Source organism: Apis dorsata, unplaced genomic scaffold (assembly GCF_000469605.1).
Source record: "Apis dorsata unplaced genomic scaffold, Apis dorsata 1.3 scaffold_10, whole genome shotgun sequence".
NCBI classification, from domain to species: Eukaryota; Metazoa; Arthropoda; class Insecta; order Hymenoptera; family Apidae; genus Apis; species Apis dorsata.
The window spans coordinates 123,401-147,819 of record NW_006263313.1 but is presented as its reverse complement, the minus strand read 5'-3'; the positions used below and the strand labels follow the sequence as shown (position 1 = coordinate 147,819).

At 25.2% G+C, this 24,419-nt stretch overlaps 4 protein-coding genes and 1 long non-coding RNA gene across 11 annotated transcripts; 4 read left to right on the top strand and 1 right to left on the bottom strand.

Moving 5' to 3' along the window:
• The first annotated feature begins 176 nt into the window (after nucleotides 1-176).
• LOC102674674 (cyclin-dependent kinase 1) lies at nucleotides 177-2,023 on the top strand. The gene is made up of 4 exons (XM_006607640.2): nucleotides 177-420; nucleotides 810-1,105; nucleotides 1,280-1,599; nucleotides 1,672-2,023. Exons 1-4 carry the CDS (start codon nucleotides 384-386, stop codon nucleotides 1,913-1,915), a joined length of 897 nt encoding a protein of 298 aa, XP_006607703.1. The 5' UTR covers nucleotides 177-383; the 3' UTR covers nucleotides 1,916-2,023.
• LOC102675116 lies at nucleotides 1,280-8,439 on the bottom strand. Its single transcript, XR_004150030.1, has 2 exons — nucleotides 8,342-8,439; nucleotides 1,280-1,529 (listed from the first exon to the last, which is right to left on the bottom strand). It is a non-coding gene; the product is annotated as an uncharacterized LOC102675116 (long non-coding RNA).
• On the top strand, nucleotides 3,161-6,954 carry LOC102674901 (apolipoprotein D-like). The gene is made up of 5 exons (XM_006607642.2): nucleotides 3,161-3,308; nucleotides 4,548-4,664; nucleotides 4,762-4,888; nucleotides 5,261-5,356; nucleotides 6,156-6,954. The coding sequence occupies exons 1-5, from the start codon at nucleotides 3,306-3,308 to the stop codon at nucleotides 6,626-6,628; spliced, it is 816 nt and encodes a 271-aa protein (XP_006607705.1). The 5' UTR covers nucleotides 3,161-3,305; the 3' UTR covers nucleotides 6,629-6,954.
• Nucleotides 7,217-14,724, top strand: LOC102675203 (acidic phospholipase A2 PA4-like). Of its 5 annotated transcripts, none has more exons than XM_006607645.2 (5): nucleotides 7,217-7,578; nucleotides 12,617-12,871; nucleotides 13,109-13,446; nucleotides 13,879-14,040; nucleotides 14,217-14,724. In XM_006607645.2, the coding sequence occupies exons 2-4, from the start codon at nucleotides 12,617-12,619 to the stop codon at nucleotides 14,036-14,038; spliced, it is 753 nt and encodes a 250-aa protein (XP_006607708.1). In that variant the 5' UTR covers nucleotides 7,217-7,578; the 3' UTR covers nucleotides 14,039-14,040; nucleotides 14,217-14,724. The 5 variants fall into 5 exon arrangements, with proteins under 5 accessions (XP_006607708.1, XP_006607707.1, XP_006607710.1 ...); XM_006607644.2 differs by lacking the exon at nucleotides 7,217-7,578 and adding an exon at nucleotides 8,494-8,705; XM_006607646.2 differs by lacking the exon at nucleotides 7,217-7,578 and adding an exon at nucleotides 9,577-9,595.
• Nucleotides 14,725-17,668: 2,944 nt separating this feature from the next.
• Nucleotides 17,669-24,011, top strand: LOC102675622 (LIM domain kinase 1). Of its 3 annotated transcripts, none has more exons than XM_006607648.2 (8): nucleotides 17,669-17,821; nucleotides 18,525-18,639; nucleotides 18,729-19,169; nucleotides 19,448-19,540; nucleotides 20,023-20,155; nucleotides 20,379-20,611; nucleotides 20,706-20,934; nucleotides 21,045-24,011. In XM_006607648.2, the coding sequence occupies exons 1-8, from the start codon at nucleotides 17,800-17,802 to the stop codon at nucleotides 23,340-23,342; spliced, it is 3,564 nt and encodes a 1,187-aa protein (XP_006607711.1). In that variant the 5' UTR covers nucleotides 17,669-17,799; the 3' UTR covers nucleotides 23,343-24,011. The 3 variants fall into 3 exon arrangements, with proteins under 3 accessions (XP_006607711.1, XP_006607712.1, XP_031365052.1); XM_031509192.1 differs by having other exon boundaries at nucleotides 17,787-17,883; XM_006607649.2 differs by lacking the exon at nucleotides 19,448-19,540.
• The last annotated feature ends 408 nt before the right edge of the window (nucleotides 24,012-24,419 follow it).

Below are 24,419 nucleotides of genomic sequence, written 5' to 3'. Positions count from 1 at the left end.
TTTTTTGATTAAAAATATAATTAATTTGTTTTATAATAGCAATTATGGTTTATAACCATATATTAAAATATATCATAAAAGCGCGGTTTAGAAATAACACCTGTCTTTCCGTAAAAGCGGAATATTTTTACGAAATAACCTAAATATTACGATGTTCGTTCGGATTGGCTATGACAAGGCCGACTTGTTACGGAACAAACCGAACACTGAACATTCAAACATGTTTATCAATATGGCGTACCGACATTTGAATTTAATCGTTACGTGACGGTATACTGGAAAAATTTGTGAAATATATGTGAAATTTTATTATATTTGAATTATATTAGATATTAGAATTTAGAAAAATATATACAGATTAGGATTTTAAGCGTTCTTTCAGTATGGAGAATTTTGTGAAGATTGAAAAAATCGGCGAAGGTGAATGTTATAATACCTTGCAGATTATTCTTGTCTAATTAGTATTTTTTTATCATATTTTTCAAGATTCATTTTATTTATAATCTAAAAATATTTTTAATAAATTTGTATCAAAATTTAATCTATTAATTTATAATAAATTTTGAACAAATTTTAATCTCTTAATTAAATTCTATTTTTAATTAAGGTTATTAAAAGATGATTATTTCAAAAATTATAATTATTAAGCAGTCTGTTTAGAATAAAAAAACTATTCATAAGTACACATATACATTTCATTTATAGAATAAAAATTATTATTTTTGATATTAAAGAAAATTATTTATTTTGATATTAAAAAAAATTTAACACATCACAAAAAATTTATAGCATCAAAAAAAATTTCACAGGTACTTATGGAGTAGTGTACAAGGGAAAGCATAAAAAAACTGGAGAGATTGTAGCTATGAAAAAAATTCGTTTGGAAAGTGATGATGAAGGAATACCATCAACAGCAATTCGTGAAATTTCTTTACTTAAAGAATTGCCACATCCCAATATTGTTAGATTAATGGATGTCTTAATGGAAGAGACTAGATTATATCTTATTTTTGAATATCTTACTATGGATTTAAAAAAATATATGGATAATTTAGGTACTGGAAAATTAATGGAGCCAAAAATGGTTAAATCTTATTTATATCAGGTTTGAAATTAGTTTTAATATATAATACAAAATAAAATAATTTTGTTACAATAATATATTATTATATAATATTTATACATATAATTATATACAAATTAAAATTACTTTAATATGAATTAATAAATATTATAAAATATTTTATAAAAGTTAAAATATATGTAATCCTTTTTTTAGATTACACGTGCTATTTTATTCTGTCATAAACGTAGAATATTTCATCGTGATCTGAAACCACAAAATTTATTAATTGACAAATCAGGATTGATCAAGGTAGCAGATTTTGGACTTGGAAGAGCATTTGGAATACCAGTTAGAGTATATACACATGAAGTAGTCACTTTATGGTATAGAGCTCCAGAAATTCTTCTTGGTGCCAATAGATATTCATGTGCCATTGATATCTGGAGTATAGGTTGTATATTTGCTGAAATGGCAACCAAAAAACCATTATTCCAAGGAGATAGTGAAATTGATCAATTATTTAGAATATTTCGGTAAATTGATTTTAAAGTCAATATTATATATTCGATTGTAATATAAGAACTTGAATTAATAATATTTTATAGGATATTAAGAACTCCTACAGAAGAAATATGGCCTGGTGTAACACAGTTATCAGATTATAAAGCCACATTTCCAAATTGGATAACTAATAACTTAGAATCACAAGTTAAAACATTAGATAATGATGGACTTGATCTTTTGCAAATGATGCTTATTTATGATCCTGTGCATAGAATATCAGCACGAGCTGCTTTAAAACATCCTTATTTTAATGACTTGGATATTTCTAAATTGCCGCCGGAATAATGTAGAAAAGCAAAACGAATGGATAAGTGTATGGTACACAGATATTATGACTACATAAATTATATCTCAGGGTATTGAAATATTAAGTTATTCATACATATAAAAGCACACATTTAATGTTTTTTTTTTCAATGACTTTGTTCATCATGTATAATGAAAATTATATTCAAAAGAATATTATGTTTAATCAGCAAAGATAGTTTTTCTATAAAAATTTCGAAGAGAAAAATAATTTTTGTACTATATTTGAACAAAAAATGTTTTGTAGCAATTTGAATATTTGAATAATTCATCTATTCGTTTAACTTCAGATTCTTTTTGCGCTTATTACTTATTCATTTTAAAAAAAATATTGTGGTATTATAAATGCTCTTAGATATCATTCTATCATATATTGAATTAAAATGAAAGAAAATGATGTTTTTACTATTTGAAATAAATATTCTAAATGTTTTAATTTTAAGATAGATAGTACATTTAGTATTATTAGGAATTCAGCTGAAGATATATGCTATTGTTTTCTGTAAATATTACTGAGAAATTCACATGCTTATTAAAAATATATCTTTTGTATTTTTATAATAAAAATAAACGACGATAGTTTATTTATATGTTCTTTGATGCAGGAGAAATCTCGGTATCTTCACCATAATTTATCATTTTTATATTTTTAAAGTTTCTGTATTTATATTGATATTTTTTCATAGTGTGACTTTTCTTTTAATACATAATATGTAAATTAAATTACAAATTAAACTACAGAAAAACAAAAGAATGAAATCATATATATCATTCCTAGAATGACTTGATTCGTCGGACGAAAATGACTCATCGTAAGCAAATATAATAAAATTACATTCGTATCTTCAGCTTTTTTTTATAAATCGTTTTTTCTAAAAAAACACATGTATAATCTAGATATTTTCATTTCATTCTTTTTTTATATATTAAAAACTATATAACAATGAATTATTACCAAATTAATTATAAATTTTATATCATAAGATATCTTATATTTACAATTTTTTATATTCTAATAAAAATATCTATAAAAAATTTTATTGTTTTTATTTCTTTGCATATATATTTTATTTTCTTTAAATATAATATAATGCGATTTCAAAATAAGAAGTTATAAAATATAAAAAAATGTATTATTTTTTACTATTTCTGTAAATAATTTGATATTGTAGAGTATAATATAAAAAGTTATTTATATAATTTATTTCTACGAATTCTTTAGAAATAACGTATTTGATCATGTTATGATCAGTTATATTCGAAGTATATATGACCCATAATTGGATTGAGAGGGGAGTATGTCTCATAAAATTCTTCTCCACTGTGCTACTGTTTACAGTACTAGTTCAGAGTCTGACAACATCATCTCATGGTGAGTATTTCAGTGATGAATTTAAGATATCAAGTGTATTGCATAGTAATATTATTTCACAATTATATATTATAACATTATATAGAATATATTATGATTCTATTTATATTTGCATTTGTATCTACAATTTAAATATATTCTAGAAAAGGTTAATGACTTTAATACAAATAATAAAACTTAAAAGTTTTCGTATCTTGAAAGGAAATTCACCTAACCCAAAAATTTTGACTTTAATGAAAATTGTATATATATAAAGCTTAATGATATTTATACATGGATATTATACATGGAGTATAATATAATATAGTTATTAATTAAATAATATAGTTATTAATTATATACGGAGTATACACAAACTGATATTAAAATTAAAATTTTTGAATAAAATGAATTTTCTTATAAAATAGTATCCGAAAATTTTTGTTAGATAATATTTAAATAGAATTTTCATATATCATAAAATAATTTTGTCGCGATATTAATTAATTAATTTTAATGATATATAAATTTATATTTCCATTAAATAATTTTTAAAAAATTTTGTAGTTAGAAAGAAATATTTACATAAGAAATTATTAATTTAATTTATATATTTTATAATATTTTTTTGATATATAAATGATAATAATTAAAAATAGATTTCAAATGAAAACAATATTAATGAAATTTCGATCCAATATTTCACACGGATTATAGTTCTCCATCTTGTATTTTATTATGATTAATGTTATAAATATATATAATTAATGTTAATAATATACATATGTATATCATATATTATCTATAGATAATAAAAAAAAAAATAATTTTTTAAATCTCTACAGAGAGTGAGGTCGAAGTTGACTTTATACTATGTGTAATTTTCTTTTTTGATATATTATTATTATAGAAAATTTAAACTTTAAAAAAAATTAAATTGAAAGTACAATGAACAATTTACAATTTACTTTTTATTTGAGTTCAAGAACATTATTCATTATTGTATTATTCATAAATTGTATATAATTAAATATTTTAAACATATTATAATTAATATAACTTTTAATTATTTATTTTATTAGAGATTTATTTGATTAAAATAAGACAATATCTTTATGTATTCGATGTATTTTTAAATAATGATAAAATTACAATCGTTATCAGGAAATCATTGATTCTGAAATTTTTTTAACATATAAAAAATGATATTATTGATGAGATTGATATTATTTTTTTCAAATAATATAAACTTTTTTATAGATGAAGATATTATCTCTAGCATTCTTACTAGGATGTTTTGTTCTCGTCAAAACACACACATATCACGTGGGGCCTTGTCCTATTGTAGAACCGATGCAGGGATTTCAAATAAACAAAGTAAGTTTATAATTCTATTGTATATATTGTATATAAATAAAAATATTTTTATATTAAATTATTTTTCTGTTCATTTATGATAAATTAGAAATTTTAGTTTTTAGGTATATGGTACGTAATTCAGAAAACTTCCACTGCTAGCAAATGTATTACTTATAATTATACTCGTGGAGAGGAACCGGGTGAATACATTCTAAAACAGGATTCCGATCATCCAGTATTAAGTAAGATAAAAAAATTTAAAATTAAAAAAAATTTTTTTTTTTTAAAAATTAAGGAAAATAATAGATTTTTAAAATTTTAAAAATTATATATAAATAAAAATACTTTAAAATAGTCTTCAATTTAAAATTTAAAGAATTGAGATTAAAATCCGATATTCTTTTTTTGTGGATTTTAACATTAAACAAAGAGGATACTGCGAAAAAGAAAATTTTATAAACGAGATCGTACTAGTAATACACATATGTATTGTTGAAAGCTTTTGAATTAATAAAGAACGTCGGATCCCATCGAGACTCATAAAAGCATGTCAATAGAATAACTGTCTGACAAATAGGATGAATTATCCGTAATGAAGCGATGTTTCTACACAGGTCTTACGTCATTGAAGCATGAGTACCATTACACCGGTGAATTGACCGTACCGAATCCGAGTACGCCGGCTCTAATGAAAGTTCGTTTTCCTCTTAGTAAGTAAACTGTGTTTGTAAAATAAATTACTCATATTTTTCAATTGTTCAAGAGGAAATTGATATTTTAAAAAAAAGTTTAGAAGATTATTTTGAAAAATATTTCGATAATTCGATATAGGATGTTAATAATTTTTTAAAATTTTTAGAGAATTTAGTAAAAATTTTTATTTATTATCAAAGTTGAAAATATAAATGGTATGTGATATTAGGGAAGTATAAAATAATGAAATATAGAAACTTTAAAAAACAAAGGAATATGTAGTATGTAAGAAATAAATACGAAGAAAAAACATAAAAAAGCATTGTATATATAAATTTTTGTGTATATAGAGTGAAGTATATACAAAAATTTTTTAATAGATAAATTCTTTTATTTATTCTTAAAATTTTATAATTAAATAATCGTTTAAATAAACGAATATGAATATAAATTCTCTTTACTTTTTAAAACTTTTTAAAATTTTTTAAATATTCTTTTTCTTTAAATACACTTTTATACATATAAAATACTTTCATATAAAAATTAAGAATTTTTTAAATTAATTAAAATTTTTTCAAATTCGAAAATTCCTTTATTTCTTTTATAAAAATGATTTTGAAAAAAAATGAAAAAACACTTTTTGTTAAATATATTTGTAAACAGTTCTATGAAAGAAAGACATAATAATTAAAACAAGGTAGAAAATATAGAAATATAGGAATTTCAATGAAATTAAATTGTATTTCATTAAATATTTCAAAGAATCTCCAACGAATTTTTGAATTTATTCTAACTATCAATTTATCGTATTTAAAGGTGTAGCTGGAAGTGCGTCGCATGTAGTGTTCGCCACGGATTACGACAATTACGCGGGTATTTTTACATGTCAGAAGCTAACATTTGCTCATCGTCAGAGTGCAACAATCCTTTCCAGAAATCGGGAATTGGATAAGACTTCTATAGACAATTTACGACAAAAATTATCTGATTTTGGTGTGAATCCCTTTGATTTGAGCATTATTAGTCAAATCAAATGTTTACATGGTAATAATTCATTGGATATTACGGTGGATCCATCGACTTTCACAAGTCAAAATATTGGCAATTTAGTTCGCAAAGCTGGAGAAAAAGTAGGCGATGGAGTCGAATGGGTAGCTAACATGGGAAGTAAGGTTTATCATAAATTAACCGGAAGTGAAGAGAAAATCACGAGTAAACCAGAAGAAAACACTGAAAAAAACTTAATGAGGCATTATGAGGAAACAAATGAAGTTGAATGGATCCCCTAGATTCTTGATTTTAAAAAGTTTATTTAATATATTTTGATCCTAAGAATTTTTCTCAGTTTTTTCAATACTCATTTTCTTGGAGAGAATAAATATAATTGTTATAAATAATACTATTTTCTCCTTTGATTCTATTTAATATAATTTTAATGAGAATGAGATAAGTATGAAATTGTATACTATGATTAAAAAATAACACGAGAATAGATATATATATATATATATATATATATATAAACAAAATAATTCTTAATTTTTTGATATGATTATAAAATAAAATAAATTAATAAAATAAATATCTTAAAAAATTATTTTAATTATCTTAAAAATAAATTTTGATTTATTTTTTACAAAATATTATTTCCTTAAAAAAACAAATTATATATATAGAAATCAAAAATTATTTTATATAAATTTATAATAAGTTTCTAATCATTTTCAACTATGCTTTCAATTCGCAGCAGTGGCTAGTTCTGTCATCGATATTTAATAATAAGAAAATACACTTCTTCCTTCTGTCTTTAATTGGCTTGTATTGAGGGATATTAAAGTGTGAAATGATTGCAAAATCTCTGGAAGGAAAAACATCGCCAGCATGTCCTGTGCTGTCGACAAATTAATTCGATCTATTTACAACTGAAGTTATATATTGTACGGTTGCAAGCATGTGGCATATCACGTGATTTGGAATCTCCCCCGTGTAATCTGGATCACGGTTCATATATGTATGCCACATAATATTAGTATCCTGACGACCCGTTTCAACGATCAGTTTGATAGCGGCCGTTGAGAAGAGATAAAGCGAATTTTTTTAGAAAAACATCTTACACAACCACCCTATTTTGAGATTCACGTTTCTGTGGAATCACAGAAATTCTTTGTTGAAAGATCATAATCCTGTGAAGACAGGAAAAATTATTGATCATCGTCCACGAGAGTTATAAAACTTCAATGTATGTATATTAATTCATTACATTTTTGTCTTTTTCTTTTATTTTTTTAATTCTAATTCTATATCTTTATTTATTATATCTTATATCTTTAATTATTTGAAAGATCAGATCGATAATAATTGCTCTGATAATAATTATTATTCAATGAAAAATATGATATGATATTTTAATTAATTAAAAATTATATAGTTTTATAAAAATTTTAATAAAAATTGTTTAATTTAAAATAATAAAACATATAGTTTGAGAATACATCTTAAAGGTATATTCAAAGGTATATTCAATATTCAAAATATATTTTCTTTAACATACGTGCGAAGAATTGCTAAACGATATTATATTCTTGAAAAATTCGCGCTTTTCGAATAGCGCGAATCTACTACGCAAATGGAATTTTTTATAATGGTCTAGGAAGCGAAATTATACACAAGTATTGAATTTCATATAAATTGAATGAAAGGAAACTCAGTACGAGATTCTCCTTTGAAATTGGTAATATTGGTGAAATTACACACCCATTAAGATATGTTAAAAATGTATCTATTACATTGTAATGATAATTACGATATATATTCTGAAATTATGAACATTTAACTAATAATAGAGATATATATCGAAAATAATAAATTTGAATGTTTAAATCATTAAAGCTTAAACTTGAAGAATTTTAAAATTTCTAATATATTTTTTAATAATAATCTTTCAATTGGTAAAATTAGTAATTTCAAAATATTAAAATCATTTCTATTTGCGTTTTTATTACCTTGAAAATAAATTTCACAAGATCGGTGTCGATCAGTTGAGGGGTTGTTGCGCACTGCAGCAGCTCGAGTCGCGTTGCGGTTTCTGGGGTTGCGTAGCTGGTAGTGGGGGTTAGTTGGCAGCTAGTTGCGCACTTGTTCTTTTAGTGAGTTTCGCGTTATTCCTTCGACTCGAACATATCTCGATTTCTTTGATTTTCCAAACAGTTTCATTAAATTCATGTTTAAATCAATCTACTTTGCAACAACGTATTCATCTGAAACAGTTTTATTATTTGTCTGGTTAAGATTGAATGTTTCATTCTTTGTGATCGTGATATCGTAATAAACATGCTCACCACTGCACGTGTACGACTTTTCCACAGGGTAATTGATCGATTAAGCGGCGCGTGTAATGCGTATATTGCAATGAGTAGCGATTTCTTGTGAATTGTTCTTGACATCTTGACTGATCGTTAATTTGCTAATTCGTTGGCGACTCGTTATGATATTTTGCTGTGCTTTATATTCTTGTGTTTTTATTTTACATTATAGTTAATTTCTTTTATGATTCGCTGACATATTATAATTTTATTGCAATAATCATTGCTTGCTTTTTTTCTCTTTTTTTTTTCTTTATAATAAACTTTCTTTAATATTGAATGTTGGATGGAACAAATAAAAGGAAAATTAAAAAATTAAAAATTACATTGAATTATAAATTTTTTGATTCTTATATTCTTATGAAGAATTATTTACATATTTTCTTTTTGAAAAAAGATAATAGGAATTATCGTTAAAAGATAATTTTATAGAGATTGATGTTTGTATTAATTATTATTCTTAAATAATCTAACAATTATGATTTATTATGATTTTATATTTATTATATGATAATTATATTAAAGCTTTTTTTTTTATATAATAATTTTTTTTAATATATTTTTCCATAATAAATAATTTCTGATAATGATTTTTTTCAATTATTATTAAAGATTTTTTATTAGCAAAAAAAAAATTAATAATTGAATCAATAAATAAATATATTCATATATTCTTTTTGGTGAAAACTTAGCAATATTTGATTAAACAAGATATAATGATTTACAATTGATGATTTTTATATGGGTAAAAATGGTTAGTGTAATTGAATTATATAGATTTATCAGTTGGTTACAGGATTATTTGGTTTAAATTGGCACAAGTTCAAGAGACAAGTTCGTTAATGAGGTTGACTGACCCAGATTTTCGATATTTGGTTCAATTTCACGACGAGGGTTAGTGAAATTCACAGGATCTATCACCTCTCTAAACTGGGACGATCTAATTAAATTAAATTTATCGGTCAAACAAGTCGTGCTGTTGAATAGTATTAATCTTTATCGATAATAATATTAGATAGGATTATTATTATATTTATAATTTTTTTATTTAGTTTTATTTATTATATCTTATTATATATGTATAATATGTTGTCTTATATTCCTTGCAATCTTTTCACTTTTATTAATTTTGTGTATTAAAACAATTGTATGATTTTTTTTATTAAGAAAAACCAAATTGAATTTGTTGCAGGCTTCCTATCATATCAAACTACAGAATCGCTGTATTAATAAATAATAATAATATTAATAAATTATTGTATAATAAATTATTATATAAATATTAATAAATTATTACACAAAAAAAATAAATAATAAACATAAAAATAAAATGAAAACAAATGGAATTTAATCTAATTTAATTTTATTATAAATAAATATTACTATAAATAAATTAATAGAAATAGAATAAAAAAAAATAGAGAAATTACATATCTAGATATAATAGATTATAAATAAATTTCAATAAAAATTGAAATTCAAACAACATAATTTATATTTTAAGATTTTTTTATCATTTTATATTCTTCTTTATACAATTATATAGAAATTATATAGAAAAGATTGGTGCAAAAATCAGTAATTTCCATTGACGCCAATCTGAAGATCAATCTAAAGATTACTTAAGAGCCATTTAAAATCATCTCATATCGAATTTTTAGTGATTCTTACAAGGATTTGTAAGGTCGTTCATCATTCTTGTCTTTCAACATATATTTTCGTTTTTCGAATTAATTTCTTTCGCGATTTCGATGCGTCAGAGGGAAGGACAGCCAGTGAGGAATCGTCAAGGTTTGGTTTTTGTTCCTTATTTTTCTGTGACCTTAAGAGAACTGTTGTCCTTGAAGGATCTTTTGAAGTGATTCTCGAGAAAGGTAAAACACTATTAGTCGTTCAACGTTCCTCGAAACCATTGCTTCGGGTGCGATTGAATCATAGATGTCGAATCTTATAGAAGATTTTTCTTTTTTTTTATAAGTTCTTGAGAAGATTAACATTTTTTTTAATAGAGAAATTGAGAATTTTATATATTTTATGCTTAAATTTTTTTATAATGTGAAAGTTTTTTATTTTACCGTGATGGTGATAAATTATGATGTGACATGGAGTTCCAATTTGAGATTCATTTAGAAAGACTTCATTGTCATATATAGTGGCTCTTTTAACAATATTTTGATTTCGAATAATCAACTGTAAGTGCTTTTGTATTGTCTCATTGCAATGAGTATTATTTTATTGAGTGAATCACTTAATATACTTGCGCAAATAGAATTATTATTAGTAATTAGAGAAATATATAAAAAATATATACAATAAAAAAAATACATAGTAAAAGAATTTTAACATTCTTTTTTTTTTTGTTATAAAGTAATATCAATATAATGTAAAAATTATTATAAATTAAAACTTGATATATTTAATGGATAATATTTTTGCGAGAAAAGAATAATTGTTTGTAGATGCAAATATAATCATGTTTATTAATATTCTTGATTCTAATTTCTTTCTTATTATCTTATCATTTCAGAAATAGATTATTCATCTTCTAATAAAAATGATAAATTGAACTTTAATCTTAAAACGTCAACATTTAAAATACAACAAAACAATTGTAATTGCGAAATTTAATAATGCTTAAAAAAGGATAAATTGAAATTATGCAAATATTGATCAATGTGTCAAGGAAAAAAAAAAGAAAAAACGATACGATTATGAATGTCTGGTAATGAAATAATCAAGTAAAATCTCATCATGGATATGATAGATACAGCAATGAACGCATCATTTTATGACATTTAATTGGTATACCCTCCAACTTGCTCGTTAAAACGACCGGAATTCCTGTATGTTGATTTATCTGATCGGTTACTTAAACAAGCAATAATTAATGTTAGATTAAGAAAGAAAACGTCACATTATTCTATTTATAACTAGTTTTCATTAGATCCGCATCAATAATAAAAGATTCTTCTAATCCTAATTGAAGAAACAGTAACGTGAGTATTAGTAACGTGAGTGTTGAGAGTTTAATCTGAAAATGAAAATATTATTTCATGGAAATTGTTTCTCTGATAAAAAATATTAAAAAAGAATATAATTATATATAAAAAATATATATAAATATATAATATTAAATATATAATATATAATATATAAGAAATATTGTATAGAAGACTATACATTTTAATAATTACTATTTTTTTAATATTAAAAAATATTTATTTTTTACATTATTTAATTTAGACTCTAGTTAAAAAAATGATTATTATTGATTAAAATACTTTTCCTTAAAATAAATATTATAAGTATAAAAAGTATTCAGATTTTGCGTGGGAGTTAATATTATGTGTTTAAGTGAAACTGAGGACAAAATATGACTAGACTATAATAATATTGGTATATGTACACTTCAATATATTTACAGAAAAGTTAGGAAATGTTTGCGCATTGTCGACCTACTATCCCTATTGGAAATGTTTATGTATGAGTTTGATTTCAAGTTTTTAGAAGATAGGGAAACAGATTGATAGGCAAAGGATTTTTTTTTTTTATTAAAAATCAATTGTATATTCATTGTTTTACGAAATAATAAAGTTAAATATTTAACAATACTTGATTCTCTTTTTGATTGAATGTCGATATCATTATTTATAACAATGAATACGTTTAATGTATTTATTTTTGTCAAATGCATCTTTACAAAATTATTCGGAATTTGAATAAAAAAAAAAATTTTAATTTCAATGCGACTTCTATGATATATTAAATCATAATATACATATTTATAATTTATATACAAGATTCTTCTAGCAGAATATATAATGTTAAAAATAATGAAAAATTTAAAATTGACTCTGATTTAATATTCTTTAAATGTTCATTTCATTTTTTTGTAAAAATTATTTTGATTGATAGATGCTTACAGTATTTCTACTACTCATACCAACACTCTGGGGGGATGAAACTGAGGCTAGTGTTCTCGTGGCAGATACCACTATGTCAAGAATGGTGGAATTAAATGCGGATGCGCCCTTCTGTGCCTTGTACACTGATCGTGGTGTTATTCAAAAAATGGTTCTTGGTGCGGATCCAAAAAAAGTCCGTCAAATGTCAAGCAATCTCGTAGCAGATTTGGAAGAAACGTGTAAAGCCTCTCGAAACAAAGGAAAGGTACTAACAATTTTTTCAGATGTTAAATTGTAGATATCAAACAAGATTATAATTAATTGAACGCTTGATTCGCTTAATGTATAGAATATAACTTCGTACAAAGATAATTACATTAAATAGAATTTTTAATAATAATATTTCATTGTTACTTGTGTATAAGTAAATCTTGAAAAATTATAAAAATAAAAATATAAAATTAAATTAAAAATATAAAAAAAAGAATTCTCTTTATTACAGAATCAACCTCCAGGAGGTGGATTGATTTATCCAGGCACAAAATGGTGTGGCCCAGGTACTTTAGCGAAATCGTATGATGATCTCGGACACCATGCAGCCGAGGATGCATGTTGTAGAGAACACGACCATTGTCCTATCACTATATCACCTAAAGAATGCATTCATGGTATATGCAATAACTCGCCTTTCACACGGTCTCACTGTGACTGCGATGCGAAGTTCCGTAGATGTTTGCAGAATCTTAATTCGGAAGTCGCAAATACTCTCGGTGCTCTTTTTTTTAATGTGATACAAGTAACTTGTTTTAAGGAGAGACGTCCCTGTTCACAGTGGCAAAGGTAAGTTTTGAAAAACAATTCTGTGAAAATAAAATTTATTTAGTTAGAATTTTTAAGTCCCTCCTTTTCAAAATAAAAAATTATTAAAAATTGTATTGCCTATATAAAATATTTACTAAGAAAAGAATTTTTATAATGATTTAATTTTTTAAAAAATTTCATCAATATATATGAATATCAATATAATCAATTATATTAAATCAGAATTTATATTAAATATATCAATTATATCAGTTATATATCAATTATATTAAAAGAATTTTTTCATTATTTTTCATTTTTTCATTTTTTCTTATTTTCTGAGATATTTAATATATTGTTAAAAAATACATGTAAAAAGTACATGTAAAAATAATTTTTTTTTCAAAATGATTGAATAAATGAAACAATTAAACATATATTTTTAATGATTAAATCATCAATTCTCTTCAGTTGTCTTCTGGTTTGGATGAATTCAACGCGATACGAGTATATTAATTCGTCACGAGATTATTATACCTACAAGATGTTTTTCTACAAGATACTACAGGCAATGCGTGACATCCTCAAACAGAAACAATTATCATCATGGTTGCATATGAGCTTCGATTGAATGTAATTTTATTATAAATTTATTCTCACAGATAATCGGTTGTTGATGATAATTGTGGTGGTGGTGTTCATGGGTCTTTGATATTACTTTAACCATTTTTCCGCTTTATTTCGATGTTGCTTGCAAAATTTCGTAATGATCGATCGTGTGTAATCATTATGTGATTGATATGTTACAGAAATGGTTATACGGAATCGGTATCGAACCGATTGTGCTCCCAGTACAAATTCCGACCAAGCGACAAATACGTGCCGTTGATGCCCTTGAACGTGAACTAGCTATTGCGGAAACGCAAGAAGAACGGACCAGACAGCCTTTGAAGTGATGCCAGTTAACAGAGTTCTAATGAGTGGGATAATTGCACGCGCTTCAACAGCGTTCCTTGCGCGCCCCTTTCTTTCACGCTGATCCAACCTGTCTGGGAATAGAACGAAATGTTCTTTCCCGATCATTCATGAATTTATATTGTTCCAGATCATTATTTTTCATGGAATGTCATTTTTCTTTTCTAACTTTTATTTGACAAAAAATTTATTATTCCCTTTTTGATAGCTTCGATCAATTTTTCTGCAAGATCGGTCTAAAATAATAGATAGAAAATTAGTTTCCGAAAATTCCATAGCTAAGAAGTATCCAAGAAATATTTTTTAACATTTTTTTTAACAAATATAAAAATATATCAGATATTTTTTTATTTTTTTCTTTGGTCTCGAATAAAGTGGATTTTTTTAGTCTTAAAAAATTAAAAATTTTTTTTAAAGTTTTCATAAATATGAAAAATATTAGAACTTTTTTTTATTTTTCTGTTTAGTTAATTTTTCATTTTTTCAATTTTAAAAGCAAAAAATGGAATAAACAGCTTAAGATGGTCAGCTTGAAAGTAAGAAATAGTTATGCAAATGTTAGTAGCTGTCGTCCCTGCAATATAAAAGTCAATATGTATTGTTATAAAAAGTTTTTTGTTTTTTGCTTCGTAATATATGAAATGAAACCCAGAAAAAATATATATATACATATATACATATATATTTATATATATACACAGATATGCTATATAAAAAAATTCTTAAGAAGGAATCGATGTGAAATTTGAATAAAAATCATTGATTTCGAAAGAATTGCGAATTTATATTCGCAAATAGTTTATAATTTTACTGCTCAATATTATTTTTATAACATGTTTCCAATTCTAAAAATAATAATTTAAATGATTAATCTTTTTAAGAAGAAAAAAGGAAGTTACAGATATGAAATATGAAATAAGAACTATTTGGTAAATTTATGTTGATTACTGCTAAACTAAAGATAATAACGAAGAAAAAGATTATAGCTATAATTGACTAAACAATTGTTTCATCGAACATAAAACAAGAAAGATTTCACTGGAACTGTATCATCGAAACAAGGTTCGCATTTCTTGCATATCAATCGTCGTTATTGTAGTCGCGCAAAAAAATTTATGCATGCAATTGCATAAAATCGCGTAGCATTTTCTACGATTTTCCTTAGATTAAGATTTTTCATCAAGTTGATACGGAAGTAATTAAAATATATTAAATATAAATATGACAACTTTTTGAATTAAATTTCAAATAAAATATTATTATATTTGAGATATATATATATATACTTTCTAAATAATGAATGCTATAGTATCAACTTGATGAATTTACAACGTACCAATAAATTTCATAATATCTGCGATTTTTCTATCCTTTTTGATAGTTTTTGAATTTTTAAATTTAAAATTTTTAAATTTACTCGTGCGTTCAACGAATCTTTATTTGTTTTAAGACATTTTTAAAGTAGTTTATATATATAAATTAAAAATTAACAATTAAATTAAAATTAACATGATAATGTTGCAGCTCAAATATGCAAGAATCATGAAAGAACTTGATTCATTCGATGCAAACTGCTCAAAATAATATGAAAAATATAAAATAATTGAACAAAATTTCCTCACTTATGCATGAAAATATTTTATTTGCAAAATACATTAAATTGAAAAATTAATCAAGAAATTGATAAACATTTCCGTAATTTCTTATAAAACAATATGGAAATTTCAACAATTAAGTTCAATTATCGTTTTTCCTATGATTATCGTATAACATGAGTTTAATGATCAATCCAATATCAATTATATATGTACAACTGTATAACTTAGAACTTAAAAAATGAAATTGACTTTCAAATGCTTTTGACAATCTTATTTTATAAATTGTAATCTTCATTTTATGATACATTTATTATTCTTTTTCTTAAATGATATGAAAAAAATGATTTACTAATTATTTTGAGCAGTGATAAAAAAAGAATAAATGAAATGATCAGAAGAAAATTCTGCACAATTTTTACTGTGATCAAAATTACTCAGACATGTAAGCTTGCTATAGTTTTTACTTATAGAATAATCATTTGTTATTTGTGGCTCTTTATGCTCAAATAATTGATGTGACCTGAGAGAACCGGAAGTTGTCGCTAGACAAAGAAGATTATCCGGATTTTGTAAATATCTCGAGAAGGTCAGCCGGGAAAACGTGCAATTGATTCAATATGTCACATTGATATATATGTTAGAAATAGCTCAGTGACATTTCCTAGTTTCCTGAAGACCTTCGATTGACCATCAGTATAGTGACAAATTCTAATTAAATTAAAAAAATTGTTTTACATATCACTTTTAAAGATATATATATTTTTCAAGATTATTTTAATTAAGTTTAAATTATTTCAAAGTGAAATTATAAATATGGTATTCAATATTCAATATACAAATAACTTTTGTAATAAGCAAATTAAATTATATTTTGGATATTTAAAATGTTAATGATTTAAATTATGAATTTTATCATTTAAAATTTATTTTTTAAGATTAAACTGTACTGGTGAATATGAGATAGATATGTATACAAATTAGTTTTTAATTATTATGATATAATATAATCAATATTTTTAACATTTGCATGCGATAATATTATTTATATTATATTGATATATATATATATTTTAGTCTAAAATGGATCTCTTGGATACTTTCTGGAAAAAATATTTATATTATATATCATAAAGAAATTATGTATCTATAAATAATTAATTTTCTATATTTATTTTTGAAATCTTACAATTTCCAACCATTTTATCATATATACTTGCATTTCTCATATATCAAAAATTAATTTAACATATATATTTAAAAAATTGTATCTATGTTGATTTGAAAGACCAAATATTTTAAAAAATAAATAATTATCTCTTTACAAATTATTCGTTTTTTCATTTTGAAAGAATAAATTTTTTATGTTACAAAATTTTAATAGAATTAAATCTTAGAAAATGTTTATCAGTTATTGATTAGAAGTTATTTCAATATTAATAATTGTTGTTAAATAAATTTAAGAAAAAAAACAATGAATTTTAAAAAATTTAAAACAAAATTTTTAAATCTTTTTATTGAAAATAATATAACTTTTAAAGATTATTTTATTTTTAGAATGAGAAGAATATCTTATTTTATCATATTTAATATTATATTTTATTTGAAAATAATTTATATTGTGATATTTATATACATATTTATATATATTTATATATATTGTATTATATTTAACATTATAAAAATTTTCAGTTTTATAATATCAAATTTCCCGCCATTGCGCAATATCCATCGTATTAAGAATGGATTACGAATCTGTTTACTATATATTCAATGATCAAAGTGCGGAGTGGGAGTGTGTCAGTTCTACCTAAATGCTGTGATGGATGAAGTTTCGTCAAACGGTATGTCTTTTTCGGCAATGTAAATTATTATTTTTGAACGGATTGACCGAATTCACAATATAGTATGTATAATTTTTCGAATTGTATATATGACAAATGAATTGATCGATGATTTTTTGTGTACGCTTGATCCTTTGTAGATCGCGTGGGCGTCCTGTCTTCCAAGTCTCTTGGCCCACGCTCTTCAAGAAACTTTATTTACGCATTCATTTAAACTATATTTTTCCGATCATGCATTAATGAGCAAACAATGCTTCGAAATGTATTTTATAATTTCAATGTTGTGATTCTTTCATTGACAAGCTTTAATCATCTTAGAATTAGCCAATTTATTGTCAGCTGGTTGATAAACTGCTTTCTTAACGCTTACCTAATGTCAACCGTGAATCACATTTCCTTCCTACTATGTCCCTGACGCGTTTTGTTTTGCGTATGACTGCGTTATATTTGTTTTTGTAACTTCGACAAATTCGAAATATATAAAATTTAATGTTCAATAAAATTTCTATTATCGGATTACTTTCATATGAAAATTACGCAAATACGCATGTATAAATATTTAATGTAAATATATGACAGACAGAATGTTTGAAATCATCATAAAAGAGATTCTAACGAGAAATTATAAAAGCAAAAAATTCAATTTCTAATCACATACAAGTGGTTTTTCAATTAAATTTATTTTTAATATAATATTTTCTAGATTTGGGAAGTGGGGAAAGTAGTGGGACATTAACATGTGCTGGATGTCTCAATGCAATTGATGAAGATGAATTCATACAGGCATTAAATCAAGAATGGCATATTGATTGTTTTCGGTAAAAATATAAATAATAATAATAATAAAAATAAAATAACAAAACAATATTCATAAAAATAAATTATTCATAAAATTGTGATTTTTTAGGTGCTCAGCATGTGATATTGGTCTGTCCACATGGTACTTTGAGAAAGATGGTTTACTTTTTTGTAAAGATGATTATTGGGCTGCTTATGGAGAAGCTTGTCAAGGTTGTGGTCAAATCATTACGGGTCCTGTCATGTTGGCAGGTGATCACAAATTTCACCCAGAATGTTTTGCCTGTAATTCTTGTGGAGCTTTCATTGGAGATGGAGAAAGTTATGCATTAGTTGAGAGATCCAAACTATATTGTGGAAGTTGTTATAAGAGACAGATGCAGCCAATTAATAGAACACCTAATTATCCATTCACACGGAAACCACACAGTATCAGATTAGTGGAAATACCTCCAAATACTTCTGATCCTGAAAAACAGAGAGGAATCAAATTGACATTAGATACAACTCCTAGTCCTCGAAATTGTGGTGCTTTACTTCGTATATCTGAGTATGTATAATAATATATTTCTGTTTTTTATTTTTATCATAGGTAAATTAAAATTTAAAACAAATATTGTCAATTTTTATAATATTTTAAAACAAACGTGCAAAACAAAAAACAATTAAAAATATAAATTGCAACAAATTATTGCAAAATTATATAATTAAGCTGAAATTTATTATTGTTTTTATAACACTATGCATGAATGTGATTATTTTAAAAATAAATAAATAAATAAAATAAAATAGATAAGCAGCCTCTAATAACTTTAAACTAAAATGCAGGTTAATGAGAAATGTTCGTGGAAAAATCAGTAAGCTGCTGGCCTCTGTGATGGAGGTTCTATTTAGACTATGCTGCCACTTCTCTAATCATAGGTACAGCATAACAAATAATATGCATTAGATATTGTATTTGTTATAAATTAGATTGTCCTTCAATGTTTGCACGCTAAAATATATCTTGTGCAAAATAATTTTTTTGTAATTTTCTTGTCTAATATTATATATGTGCTGCATAGATGTGTAAGCATGTTATATTTAGAAATGAAATGAAAATTTATGCTTTTCAGAACATGCATTTGAAATAATATATAGTAGTATATGTTATGTATTAGTATGATTATGTTTTGTATTTTATATAACATATAATGATGATATAATAATAATGCAAAAAAATTTGCTGGATTAAAAATAAATATGGATATTAGTTCTACTATTTAATTTCACTTATAATATTTAAATCAAATATGAACTAAATGCACGCAAAGTTTTGCATGTTTTGTTTAAAAAATGTATATACATATATATATATATATATCTATCAAAACATTGGAGATATCACATGAAACGTGTTACAGACTGAACATGTCCAGTGATCTTATATCTTTGCATATTGGTGATCGTATACTCGAAGTAAATGGTACCCCAGTTAAAGATCAGCCAATAGAGAGTATTGAAAATCTTATACAGTATTCTGATACAGTTTTACAGGTAATTCTATATATAATAATTACATATATAATTTAAGCATATTTAAGTATATTATATTTATTAATAACATACACATATATATAGTACATAGTACATATACATAGTATATGTACATAGTATATAATAGTAAATATAGAAATTTTAATAAATATAATCTAATTAAATCTAATAAATCTATAATTAAATATAAAAAAAATAAAAATAAACATTTTGAATATTTTAGCTAACTATTGAACACGATCCGGATACAGTTTCTCGACGACTCACATATTCATCACCGTCTGCAGCGATGTTGACGTCGATTTCGAATTCTAAAACAAGCCCTGAAAATAAAGAACGTTTATTTAAACGGCGAGATGAAGGTTACATCAGTGGAACGCGAAGCAGGCAATTGCGAAGAACCAGAGATCCTATGCATAAAGAGCGTAGTAGTTCTATGTCGCGATTACTTGATGGGTATAGTTTAAGTTTTGAATGAAATATTTTTATAATGATTAAAAATAGTTAAACATTTATTTTTAAATTCGTTCTTATTTTGATATATTTATAGATCTTCACCCACAAATCTTACATGTGACTTAAGTAGAACTAGATCATTTCGTGTTGAACCAAAGAATCAAAGAATATTCCGTGCTAGTGATTTAGTAAAAGGTGAACTACTAGGTACAGGATTTTTTGGACAAGTGTTCAAAGTTACACATAGAGATACTAATGAAGTCATGGTGCTAAAAGAATTGTATAGAGTTGATGAAGAAGCTCAAAAGAATTTTCTAAAAGAGGTAAATTTTTTATATTAAAAAATAAAATTATTTTATCAATGATTATTCTATGTTATATTTATTCATATTATTTTATTTATTTTTTTTTTTATTTTATATAAATTTAACAGGTTGCCGTTTTACGTTCGTTACATCACAACAATGTTCTCCGATTCATCGGTGTTCTATACAAAGATAAAAAGTTACATTTGGTCACTGAGTATATAGCAGGAGGAACTCTAAGAGCTCTGTTACATGATACAAATGAAATCTTACCATGGGAACAACGAACATCATTTGCTAAAGATATAGCTGCTGGTATGGCTTACTTACATTCCATGAATATTATTCACCGAGATTTAAACTCGCATAATTGCCTTGTACGCGAGGATAAGACTGTAGTTGTAGCCGATTTCGGCTTAGCAAGGATAATACAGAATGGTAACTCCCCTGATAATCGCAAATATAGTAGACATTCCGAGGGAGAAACGAAAACATCAAAGAAAGAGCGAAAGAAAAGATACACAGTAGTAGGAAATCCATATTGGATGGCGCCTGAAATGATGAAGGGTAACAAATATGATGAAAAAGTTGATATATTCAGTTTTGGTATTGTTGTTTGTGAAATCATTGGACGTGTTCAAGCAGATCCTGATTACTTACCACGATCTTCAGATTTCGGGCTGAATCAGAATGTATTTAAGGAGAAATTTTGTTCTAATTGTCCGGAAATGTTTTATATGATTGCCTTTCTTTGTTGTGATCTGAATCCCGATAAGAGACCACCTTTTGAAGTAATGCAATTATGGTTGGAAGGATTGGCAATGCATTTATCAATGGGTGCAGAATTACCATCAAATTTGGAATACGATATCAGAAATTATATAGGACCTAGCACAAGTACTAGTGAATCCACAACTCCAGAGAGTTTGGCACCGCAATTGAAGCCTATTAAAGAAGGTCAAGTACACCAAGAAAAGAAACGATGCAGCGGTTGTAATGACAGTACGTTGGAACGTGAAGAAACAGAATCTAGTAATATTCTTCAAGTACCTGATGTGATAAATTCTCGAGGAAAATACACAAGACAGAACAGCAAAACAAACGATTCGCCTGGAACTTCGAGTCGTTATTCGAGACAAAACTCACGATCTAAGGAAGCTTCAATCGAAAAACCAGAAATTGTTATTTCTCCGGATTCTAGTGGATTTACTGGTTGTTTTCCGAGACAAAATATCAAATCAAATGAATCGTCTGTCCATTATTTTAATGATAAAGATTCGTATGTGAAAAAGGATTTAACAGAATGCAATTTGAGGATACCTACTATTGAAAAAATGCGCTATGTGGGTAGAGCAAATCCGTGTTCTTTATCAGATACTCCTGAATATATCATTGATAACAAAGTATTATGTAAAGTAAATAATTGTTTAAATTTCAAGTCAACAGAGAAATCTAATGAATATAATTCAATTGGAGATAGTCATTCGAGAATTAAGCTGGAAAATAAGTTCAAAATGTCAGATACGAATTCTGTTAATTCTTATTTGAAACAAATTGGAAAATCTATAAATGTTATAGAAAAAGAAAATAAAATCGACAGTCAAAATGATAATGACATAAAGAAGACCACAGCCGAAACTTCAAAATCACCGGGAGGCTCTTATTTAAGAAGAACAAAGATTTCTCCCACGAAGGAGACGCCAAAGGATGCATTTTTGTTACAAAAGAATAGTCAATCTGAAGCTATTTCATCTTCGTTGCAATCAAAAATAAATATAAGTACGGCAGAAATTACCGAAGATAAATCTATCAATGATAAGTTAATCAGACAAGAAAGTAATATTTCAGATATTGGAAGTATATTATCTAGACAAGGAAGCCTCACAGTACTAGATTGTACAGCAAAGCATAAAGATCAGATATATAAAGATTATTCGCCTTTTAACACTTTACAAAAAGAAGATTTCCATAAAGAAGGAAATTTCAAGAAAAATACTATGTTTTATTATACAGATAATCTCTATTCAAATTCCAGTCTTTCCAAAAACGATGATTTTCTTTCTTATAACATACGAAATGAGACTAATATAGATAATGAAAAAGACTGTACCTTATCCACCCAAGATTGTACTAAATTCAAGTCTAATGACTCTAAGAAAACAGTAATCGAAACGATACCTGTATATGATGGAAAATTGCCTAATTCTTTGACAGAATACACAGGATGTTATAAAAATGTGGATTTATGCAGACAGGATAGTTTTGGTTCTGATAGTGCAGTTGGTACCATGAGAAGTAATTTTTTTGCAGATTTAGAGTTTGTTCATTTAAGAGACGGTAGGCATACACCGGATTTGTGCCATACTCCTGAACGATGTTGCACTCCTAATCGAGCTACGTCACCTATAGAAAGCACAGCTTTATGAAGTTTCCATGTTAATGAAATAATGCATCATGTTCATAATGAAACAAATCTTGTATTTTATTAATTTGATTTTTTTTCGCTTAACGATGATTTAATAATTTAAGTTGTTTAGTTTTTCATTTCTTTTTCTAATTCTCATACTCTCAAAATGATCATATCAAATGTTAAACTTTTTTTTTTGCGTGTTGTAGTATTGCGTAATAATATCTAAAATAAGTATTATTAATAATTTGATGTCCAGTATTAATGAATGAATCTCATTGCTATTCTCTTCAATTTCTATGAGTTTGAAATATATCTTGGATGGTGCGTACAATGGTGCCCTCCGGCGAACTCGCACAAGAAAGTTCGCATTCTTGCAAAATTTTGCCTTGTGGTTCTTATAAGCGGAAATTTAAGTAATTATAAGACTAACGAAAACATTCCATCCACAATCTTATTATCTGATACATCCAGAATCAATAGGATTAATACGTGGTTTTCTCGAATGGTGTCCGTAACGTGCCGATCACGTGTAATAATTTTTGACACGTGTTCTCGAGAACACAAAAACGAAAATCTGGATCGATACATCTCCAGTTCTTTTTTTTTTTAAAATACAAGGGGTTATATTGAAGAAGTTGTAAACATTATTGTAGAGTCAGTTTTGTAGAATAGAATGTAAAAAAAATGATATTCTTTATCAAACATATATGTACATCATACTGTAAAATATTATTCACATGATGGTGGTGTGCATGTATAAATTATCGACATGTATAAATTTGAATTCATCAGTTATATCTTTGTTATTTGCATAAAAAATAGAATTTCACTTATTTGATATTGATATTTCCTTCATGTTCTTAATATTATTATTTATATTTTCTGTATTTGTATTTTCTATTTCATATTATTTTTAATTTGTAAATTGCATTCTATTTTTATTTAACTTAATAATTTTCATACATATATATTAACAAAGATATAAATGATGATATAGTATGATGTGTATAATATAAAAATGTACATATATTTTGTATATATACATATATATTCCAATATTTGTCATGTTCAAGATACTGTTTACAGATTATAT